This window comes from Sinohyriopsis cumingii, unplaced genomic scaffold (genome assembly GCF_028554795.1).
Source record: "Sinohyriopsis cumingii isolate HCF-2022 unplaced genomic scaffold, ASM2855479v2 utg000160l, whole genome shotgun sequence".
NCBI lineage: Eukaryota > Metazoa > Mollusca > Bivalvia > Unionida > Unionidae > Sinohyriopsis > Sinohyriopsis cumingii.
The window spans coordinates 3,090,000-3,101,641 of record NW_028315873.1 but is presented as its reverse complement, the minus strand read 5'-3'; the positions used below and the strand labels follow the sequence as shown (position 1 = coordinate 3,101,641).

The 11,642-nt window shown below is 34.6% G+C and overlaps 1 protein-coding gene across 10 annotated transcripts in view; it reads right to left on the bottom strand.

Moving 5' to 3' along the window:
* LOC149774642 (cytosolic carboxypeptidase 3-like) overlaps positions 1–11,642 on the bottom strand; it is a 365,035-nt gene that overhangs the window by 188,205 nt on the left and 165,188 nt on the right. For all 10 annotated transcript variants that reach the window (XM_089944927.1, XM_089944928.1, XM_089944935.1 and 7 more), the window contains one exon: positions 9,518–10,195. In XM_089944927.1, the coding sequence (XP_089801053.1) occupies positions 9,518–10,195 (678 nt within the window). The remainder of the gene's footprint in view (positions 1–9,517; positions 10,196–11,642) is intronic.

Here is an 11,642-nt window from a genome sequence, read left to right as displayed (position 1 = left end):
ATATAATTCATTAGTGCAGTGTTTCAAGACATGACAGAACAGTCACAATGCCCTATATTTATTTCACAGTAATGGTGACCTACTTTTAATCTTGAAAATGTGCATGTGATGCTCATAGGATAATGCTGATGATGGTTGCTACAATGGTACTATCTAAATAGAACATAAAATCCAGAATCAAATTGAAAAACAAATATTTTTGACATTTTATTTCTAAAACATGATCCATAAACAACCTACCAGACATATAAATCACCACACACACAAAAACCACACCACATATCTATAAACCACACACACACACACACAATCCCCCACATCCATTAACCATTACAAACACATCTGGAATGAGGCTTACTCAAAAAGGAATTCAGCTGGACAATAATTTTAATAGATTCTGGCGTGTGATACTGAAAATCAATGTACAAAGCGTTTTCATTGGAATATATATGCTACATTAAAGCACAGAAATAGTGCCATTCAATTTAGGTGGTAAAATAAGCTAACTGCACTTATAGAAGTGCATGCCTAGGAATTATATCTTTGGATTTTCTTTTAACCATGGCTGATGAGAACCCCAAAATACATCAAATTTCTCATTGTATTGCACAAAAAATCAAACCCTGCTATTGAAATTTTTGAAGTGTGAATTTTATTGACACTCTAACTTGTTCACACAACAATGCTAGGAAAATATTAAACCATGAAAGCTTTTTTTGATGTAGTATTTAGGGTTTAATTTAGATAGAAAGTGCAAATCAGGTTATAATACGAAAGAAAATAAAGCTTGGTTCAGTCAGTTCGGAATTAGTCAATTTCATTAATAAACTGAATACATACCATCAAAACCAAACTAATAATAGTGAAGTCATGGCTGTTGGACCCCCTTTTATAAGACATGGCTGTTTAACCCCCTTCTATAAGACATGTACTGATTGCCCCAGCATGTCATTGGAAAGGTACCTTGTTCCAATTTAGCATGGACTTGTTGCCCCCATTGTATCCTTGGAAAGGCACCTAGTCCCATTTCATCATGGACTGATTGCCCCAGTGAGTCACTGGAAAGACACTTAGTCCAATTTCAGCATGGACTTAATGCCCCCAGAATGGACTTGGAAAGGCACCTAGTCCCATTTCAGCATGGGCTTGTTGCTCCCAGTGTGTTTTTGGAAAGGCACCTAGTCCCATTTCAGCATGGACTGATTGCCCCAGTGTCCCTGGAAAGGCACCTACTAGCCCCATTTCAACATGGACGGATTGCCCCCGTGTGTCATTGGAAAGGCACCTACTAGTCCCATTTCAGCATGGACTGATTGCCCCAGTGTCCCTGGAAAGACACCTAGTCCCATTTCAGCATGGACGGATTGCCCCAGTGTGTCATTGGAAAGGCACCTAGTCCCATTTCGTCATGGACTGATTGCCCCAGTGAGTCACTGGAAAGACACTTAGTCCCATTTCAGCATGGACTTACTGCCCCCAGCATGGACTTGGAAAGGCACCTAGTCCCATTTCAGCATGGGCTTGTTGCTCCCAGTGTGTTTTTGGAAAGGCACCTACTAGCCCCATTTCAGCATGGATGGATTGCCCCAGTGTGTCATTGGAAAGGCACCTACTAGCCCCATTTCAGCATGGACAGATTGCCCCAGTGTGTCCCTGGAAAGACACCTAGTCCCATTTCAGCATGGATGGATTGCCCCAGTGTGTCATTAGAAAGGCACCTAGTCCCATTTCAGCATGGACGGATTGCCCCATTGTGTCACTGGACAGGCACCTAGTCCCATTTAGGTATGGACTGATCGCCCCAGTGTGTCACTGGAAAGGCACCTAGTCCCATTTCTTCGTCAAAGGATAGCCAATAATGTGTTGAAAGCTCTGTTAAAACAACTACTGAAAAGATGAGCAAGAGCATCGTATCATAATATCACGGCACTAATAAAATATAGTTTTCGTTTTATTAGAATAAATCTTCCACGATCAATACCATTCTTTGTCATGAAATTTAAGCACATGCTATTTTAATCACAATGACAAGAAACATTATTTGTTGTTGCTAGTATCTTTTTTTCTTTAATTGGACATAGGGAAAACATATTTAGTCCTGGTGTATACAGTAAACACCCAGGGCAATCATTTTTTAGTCCTGTTGTATACAGCAAACACCTAGGGCAATCATTTAAATATAGGGTCTTTGTTAAGTCAAGGAAACATGCTTTCACACCAATTTTTGATACCTAATTTGTCTACTGAGAGATGAACAATTGCAAAACACAACGACCAAACATGCCTGGTTGGTGACACCTCTATTGACTATCAAATAAAAGAAAATGACCAAGCAAGCTATACTTGTCGACACCTTTATTGATTTTCAGATAAAAAATATGCATAAACTTAAATCCAGTCACCATTAAATTATGTTTGTTTGGTGACACCTTTATTGATTGTCCATCAAATAAACAATCTTTAAACCAGATGCAGTGACCACTGAATTTTACTTGTTAGAGTATTTATTTGACATTTTAGTGGATATACAAAATCAAAGGGAAACTGATATAATGATGTTTGGGATTTTCTATTACTACTTGTCACAGTATGTGTGGAGGAAAAACTTTTAATCTTTCATGAATGTCTGAGAATTATATATCAAGCTGGTTAGATATTTATAATTGGTTCTAAGCAGAAATTTTAACCCAAGCAAATAATGGCACCTATCACTTTGTTCTCAAGCACCAATGCTATGACTGACTTAGTCATGTACAGAGATGGACCAAGATCATTGGTATGGATTTGAAGAGCATGAGAACTCACTAGGAAAGATATGTCTGATACTTAATTTCTATTCAGAAGGCAAGGTATGTGCATGAAATTATAAATTATAAATTTAACACACACACACACACACACACACACATGGTAGATCCTGTCCTGAAAGACAAACCTTCTGCCAAAAATATACAATCTCTCAAGACAGATGGGCTTTCATTACATGCCAAATAACTATATAATCAATTAACCTGTACTTGGAAAATCTATAGAGTGGTTCGCTTCTCATCAAACCCTTCTTCTGAAAACAAACTTATATACAAATCTGCATCAAAGCAAACAGGTGCTCATCTTTTATTTCAGAACCTATCTGAACCCCTCTACTAAATATAGAATGCTGTGTTAAATCCAGAGGATGGCAAACTATTGAGATTATACAGGCTGCTATGTTAATTCCAGAGGATGACAAACTGTTTAGATTATACAGGCTGCAATATTAAATCCAGAGGATGGCAAACTGTTGAGATTATACAGGCTTCTATGTTATGCTAAATCCAGAGGATGACAAACTGTTGAGATTATACAGGCTGCTATGTTAAATCCAGAGGATGACAAACTGTTGAGATTATACAGGCTGCTATGTTAAATCCAGAGGATGACAAACTGTTGAGATTATACAGGCTGCTACGTTAAATCCAGAAGATGACAAACTGTTTAGATTATATAGGCTGCCTGCTATGTTAAATCCAGAAGATGACAAACTGTTTAGATTTTTTTGTCACTGTTTTATTCATACATTTAGCAGGGTTCATATGATAGTTTTTATCTGTGTACATAAGCACTTATAATGTTGCATGATTCCTCCTACAGAATTTATGACAGACTGTTAAAATGTTGGGAAGTTATTGACGGTGTTTATTTTGGATTGGTGTTTCATAGCACATCAACACAAGTAGGTGTGTTTATATCTTTCTAGACCTGCAGTCACAAACATACAACATTCAGATTCAAGGCTAAGAGTTTAATGTCTGATACATGAGATTAGTGTATTTTTAAGGGTGCACAATTTGAAATCTAAATATCAAACATACATATTACTTTCTCTCTTAACTTAATATGTGTCCATGATAATATTTTAATGATTTCTAATGTGTAACTCTCAAGCTATAAAGTTGTATACACAAATTAATGTAAACTAAATCTTCAAATTTAATCTTAACAAATCATGTCCCCTTATTAATAAAGTATAGAACTGAAAATCTTAATAAATCACGCCCCTAATTAATACTGTATAGAACTGAAAATCTTAATAAATCATGCCCCTAATTAATACTGCATAGAACTGCAAATCTTAACAAATCATGTCCTCTTAGTAATACTGTATAGAACTGAAAATCTTAATAAATCATGTCCCCTAATTAATGCTGTATAGAACTTAAAATCTTAACAAATCATGTCCCCTAATTAATACTGTATAGAACTGAAAATCTTAATAAATCATGCCCCTAATTAATACTGCATAGAACTGAAAATCTTAACAAATGTCCCCTAATTAATACTGTATGGAATTTAAAATCTTAACAAATCATGTCCCCTAATTAATACTGCATATAACTGCAAATCTTAACAAATCATGTCCCCTAATTAATACTGTATAGAATTTAAAATGTTAACAAATCATGTCCCCTAATTAATACTTTGTAGAATTTAAAATCTGAACAAATCATGTCCCGTAACTAATACTGTATAGAATTTAAAATCTTAATAAATCATGTCTCTAATTAATACTGTATAGAATTTAAAATCTTAATAAATCATGTCTCTAATACTGAATAAAACATATTCATGAAAATTCAACCATGAATATCTTGAAGAAAATAAGAAAAACTAAAATGACTTATATATCCGAATATTTCAAACAAGTTCCAAAATTCCCTGCTCTATACCAATGTCAATAAAAAAAATTAATTTGTAACCAAAAATGTCATCTTAGATGAGCTGAAAGAATGTTGAAGTGAAGTTAGATAATTCATTTTATTCCTTGACTAATCCAACATGCTTTATTTCCCCTGTCAAACAGAAATATACACATTCCTTTCAGTATGAGTTTTTTCCCTTACTTGGTGCTTAACATTCAGCTATGAGTTGTATCCCTTTAAATGAGCATTTAATACACCCTTTTGTACCAAATGATTGATTTATTTCCTCATGGACACCTTTTCAAGTTCAGTGCACTGTAAATTGCAGAACAATTCAAATTATCCTGACAACTGCATGTGTCAGGGACAAAAGAAGTGAAATAAATCTGCCAAGTGATCACCAGAGGATTTCTCACACTGATAAGTTTCCTGGTGCAACAGTGAACAAGATAATCTTCTTGAGAATACCACAAACACAAAATGACTGCTCACATTTCTGTCCTATTCACTTTTTTCTCCATGATCCTTATGTACATAATGGATTGTTGCTAACCACACTATGATAATATTATCCATATTGATATGGGATTCCTACTAACCACACCATATCATCCATATTGATATGGGATTCATACTAAATACACCATATCATCCATATTGATAAGGGATTCCAACTAACCACACCATTTCATCCATACTGACATGGGATTCCAACTAACCACACCATTTCATCCATATTGACATGGGATTCCTATTAACCACACCATACCATCCATATTGAAAAGGGATTCCTACTAAACACACCATATCATCCATATTGATATGGGATTCATACTAAACACACCATATCATCCATATTGATATGGGATTCATACTAAACACACCATATCATCCATATTGATATGGGGTTCATACTAAACACACCATATCATCCATATTGACATGGGATTCATACTAAACACACCATATCATCCATATTGATATGGGATTCATACTAAACACACCATATCATCCATATTGATAAGGGATTCCAACTAACCACACCATTTCATCCATACTGACATGGGATTCCAACTAACCACACCATTTCATCCATATTGACATGGGATTCATACTAAACACACCATATCATCCATATTGATATGGGATTCATACTAAACACACCATATCATCCATATTGATATGGGATTCATACTAAACACACCATATCATCCATAACACATATGGGATTCCTACTAACCACACCATATCATCCATATTGATATGGGATTCCAACTAACCACACCATTTCATCCACATTGACATGGGATTCCAACTAACCACACCATATCATCCATATTGACATGGGATTCCTATTAACCACACCATACCATCCACATTGAAAAGGGATTCCTACTAACCACACCATGATATTAATTAACATCATCCATATCGATAAGAGGTTGTTACTATCTACACCATGAAAACATCATCCATATTTTATAGGTTATTATTATCTTACCATTGTCTTGAAATTCAGGGAGACACAATGGCTAAGTGGTGAGCATGTTAGACTAGCATCCAAAAGGTTGCAGATTCGAATCCAACCACCAGGTCATGTAATTGGTGAAGCCATTTTATTTCAATTGCCTTGGCACTAACTAACCTACATGTTTGCTGTACCAGAAAATACCAAAACAAATTTAATTGGTAAAATGTATGAACTATTTTGCAGGTATAGCCTGGATGTGGTTAATTCTAAACATGTCAGATGCCTTAAATCTCCTATGGTACTTTTGGAATTATAAACTTAAAATGGACCATTTTCAAAATGTACAGAAATCTTAGGAGAATGAACCCCAAGCAATGTCACTCAAGTAATTTGACTCAAAACACAAAGATGACTTCATGCATCAGGGTTACATTGATCATTACTGTTTGGGCACAGGTGTTGTATGCACTCCAATTATACTTTATATTTTGGAAATGGGCAATTATACTTAATCTTTTGGAAATGGGCCATTATACTTTATATTTTGGAAATGGGCAATTATACTTTATATTTTGGAAAATGGCAATTATAGTTTATATTTTGGAAATGGGCAATTATACTTTATACTTTGGAAATGGGCAATTATACTTTATATTTTGAAAATGGCAATTATACTTTATATTTTGGAAAATGGGCAACTATACTTTATATTTTGGAAATGGCAATTATACTTTATATTTTGGAAATGGGCAATTATACTTTATACTTTGGAAATGGGCAATTATACTTTATATTTTGAAAATGGCAATTATACTTTATATTTTGGAAATGGGCAACTATACTTTATATTTTGGAAATGGGCAATTATACTTTATATTTTGGGAATGGGCAATTATACTTTATATTTTGGAAATGGGCAATTATACTTTATATTTTGGAAATGGGCAATTATACTTTATATCTTGGAAATGGCAATTATACTTTATATTTTGGAAATGGGCAATTATACTTTATATTTTGGAAATGAGCAATTATACTTTATATTTTGGGAATGGGCAATTATACTTTATATTTTGGAAATGGGCAATTATACTTTATATTTTGGAAATGGGCAATTATACTTCATATTTTGGAAATGGGAAATTATGCTTTGTTTTTCTCAAACTGTTTAACTATAGCAGTGCCATATACACCTAATTTACTTCCTGTGCTGATCCTATTACCATACTCTTCACCACAAACTGATGATGTAATATTAGACTGCTACACACCATAATGTGGTGATGTAATACTGGGCTGTACTATACACCACAGGGTAATGTAATACTGGACTGTACTCTGTACCATATTGTGATGATGTAATATTGGAATGTACCTTGCACTAGTGTGATGATGTAATACTATACCCAGCACCACAATATTATGTTGCAATAAAAGTTTGTAAAACTTTAATATCACTGTACTATGCACCACACTGTGAAGATGTAATACTGGACTGTAAAATCAGGATAATATGACTACTCTGCACCACAATGGGATGATGTGATACTAGACTGTAGTCTGTACCACAATGTGAGGATGTAATACTGGACTGTACTCTGTACCACAAAGGGATGATGTGATACTAGACTGTACTCTGTACCACAATGTGAGGATGTAATACTGGACTGTACTCTGTACCACAAAGGGATGATGTGATACTAGACTGTAGTCTGTACCACAATGTGAGGATGTAATACTGGATTGTACTCTGTACCACAAAGGGGTGATGTGATACTAGACTGTACTCTGTACCACAATGTGAGGATGTAATACTGGACTGTACTCTGTACAACAACGGGATGATGTGATACTAGACTGTAGTCTGTACCACAATGCGAGGATGTAATACTGGACTGTACTCTGTACCACAAAGGGATGATGTGATACTAGACTGTAGTCTGTACCACAATGCGAGGATGTAATACTGGACTGTACTCTGTACCACAATGGGATGAAGTGATACTAGACTGAAGTCTATACCACAATGTGAGGATGTAATACTGGACTGTACTCTGTACCACAATGTGAAGATGTAATACTGGACTGTACTCTGTACCACAATGGGATGATGCGATACTAGACTGTACTCTGTACCACAATGTGAGGATGCAATACTGGACTGTACTCTGTACCACAATGTGAGGATGTAATACTTATCTGTACTCTGTACCACAATGTGAGGATGCAAACTGGGATAAAGTTCATCAGTGCTTTTTCAATTAATCTGTTAGGTTTAGCATTGGTCTGTGTCAATAAACAACAAATTAACTGATTGTTATATAATAAATGTGACTGATTTTGGTCTAAACCCAAACAATAACTCCTTAAAAAATCCTGTTCTTAAGACAGAACTTACCTGTTCTTTCTTGACACAATTTATCTAAAAATACATTTCAACCAGCAGTTAGACATATTTGACTTACCTTACAGTTCAACTGACAGACATATCTAAATTATACTTCAAGTGGTAATTTGACATCTGACTTACCTTACACTTCAACTGGTAATTAAACATATTTAACTTACCTAACATTTCTACCAGGAGTGAGACATATTTAACTTACCTTACTCTTCAACTGACAGACATATCTGATTTGTACTTTAAGTGGCAATTAGACATTTGACTTACCTTACACTTCAGCCAGCAGTTAGACATTTGACTTACCTTACACTTCAACCAGCAGTTAGACATTTGACTTACCTTACACTTCAACCAGCAGTTAGACATTTGACTTACCTTACACTTCAACCAGCAGTTAGACATTTGACTTACCTTACACTTCAACCAGCAGTTAGGCATTTGACTTACCTTACACTTCAACCAGCAGTTAGACATTTGACTTACCTTACACTTCAACCAGCAGTTAGACATTTGACTTACCTTACACTTCAACCAGCAGTTAGACATTTGACTTACCTTACACTTCAACCAGCAGTTAGACATTTGACTTACCTTACACTTCAACCAGCAGTTAGGCATTTGACTTGGCTTACACTTCAACCAGCAATTAGACATTTGACTTATTTACACTTCAACCAGCAGTTAGACATGTTTGACTTACGTTACAGTTCAATTGTCTTTAGAACTGATCTACTGTCAAAGACAGGACCCTAAATTAGTCCATCTTTTATCCTATTAATCCTAAGCCCCGACAAAAAAACAATTGTAGGACTTAATTCTGCTATTATTTACATAAAAATAAGGCATAATTTTGTAAATTTCTGAAAGGCAAGCTATTTAGACAATTACATACCTTTTGAAAAATGAAATGCACACCAAAACACATGAAAACACATTATTAACTATTTTTCCCAATAAACTTACCTTTCTGGAAGAAGTACAAGGGCTCTGGAGGGACATCTTTATACCACATAAATTTAGGGGTCGGAAATAAGGGCCCAACATCCCCTGGCCAAAAAGGTCCATGCTTGGTCCTTATGACACCAAATTTGTCCACATAAAAACCACTAGAGTCTTCATCGCAAGGCGTTCCATCAGGGAACTTTCCAGTCCGTATTGCTGTCAAGTAACTATCTCTTGTATAAAACTGTCTATGTATACTCCGTAGAGCAGGGTATCGTTCCAACGATTTTCTATTGATTTCATTAATATCTTTTACTCCTTCTGAAAATGAGGTCAAGCCGTACACTCCTGGAAACTCATCTTGATTGGATTTGGCAAGTTCATCACGGAAGATGAATTCAATACGAGAATTGTTTGGCTGCACGTAATTCATGGTCATAATTTTTTGCATCTGTCGTTTTGCTTGTAACGCTTTCCACCGCCTTGCTTTTAAATAATCCCTCTCTTTCTCAGACAAGTCAAGGATGATATGAGCATTTAACTGGTCAAGATTGTTATTTGATCCTTGATTGCTGTAGTCTGAATTCTGGCGTTGCACACGGTCTACAGGAGGAGTCTCCAGTGCTTCGCGAACTCGCTGGTTGAGTTCTGCTTCCATTTGCTGTCTGATTGACTCCCTCCATGATGAATCATCAGGCCCTGAAAAAAGGACATTATCATCATAATCATCTTAATCATCATAATCATGATTATCTTCATAATCATCATTATCATCATAATAATCATTATAATTATAATTATCATCCTCATCATAATTATCAAAATCATCATTATCATCATTATCCTCGTAATCATCATAATCATGATAATCATCATTAAAAAATAAAAAATATGACCTAATTGGGACCTTTCTCTAAAAGAAAGAGACCCTGCCCTGTGTGTAAGACCCATATTCGAAGACCTGTATTACATATGACAATTTACCAGTAAAGCCACCAAGTAAGAAAGAAGACCTGTAGTATACATGACAATTGACTGGTAAAGCCACCAAGTAAGAAAGAAGACCTGTAGTATACATGACAATTGACTGGTAAAGCCACAGGGTTAAAACAAAAACATGTAGCTTACATATGCACAGATAAATTAGTTATTAAGTATAAAAAAAGATGAGAATAAGATTTCTGTTCACTTAAAAAAATATACATATTCTGACAGATAAAGTTCATTAAACAATGCAGGATAAATTCACATTAAATGACAAAAGGTAGGATCCATTCAAGATAGCAATGCATGTGCCATAAATGCTGGGTAGACGACTAAGGTGCAATCCTGATATGATCTTACAGACAGCAGGGTCCCGGTGATATGAATTTATTTTCATAGTTAAAAACTTTAATGCTTTTGTAAACAAACTGAATTTTAATCTGTACTTTAATATGTGGATTTAATCTGTACTTTAATATGTGGATTTAATCTGTACTTTAATATGTGGATTGAGATGTATTCCTTATGCTTCCACAAGTAAGTAACCACATAAGATGTAAAAAAGTATTATACCATGAAAAATAGTAGATTCACAGTAATAGAAAATTATGCTTATGATATAATAATAATAATAATAATAATAATAATAATAATAATAATGTCATTGTTTAATTGTTTAAAGAGAAGGTAATTCAATTAGCTGAGTACAAGTAATCTCCCTTGAGACCTTCTACTATGCCTACTACTATACATATGTATATATATATAAATTTATACAGTACCGATTTACTTATATACAGATAATAGGTACTCCTTCATTCTCTTTCTTTTTCAGTCTTTCTCTTTGGCAAAATAGGTATCTACAACTAAATATTTCTGCTAAAATATATTAAAAATGCAGGAGTGTTTATCTACATATATAAATTATTATTTAATTGATCAAATAATCTTAAATTTAACCATGGACACAGCCTGTGTTATTTCCTTAGGAATGCAATTTAACACAGTATGCCAGTGTAGTGTGATGTAAAGCTGGAAATCTAATTGTGTAAAAAATATATCACTGTCATCACAATTGCAATGCATTATTATTAGTATTAGTAGTATTAGTATTATTATTATTATCATTATTATTATTATCCAGGACATAATAGTTCTTAAA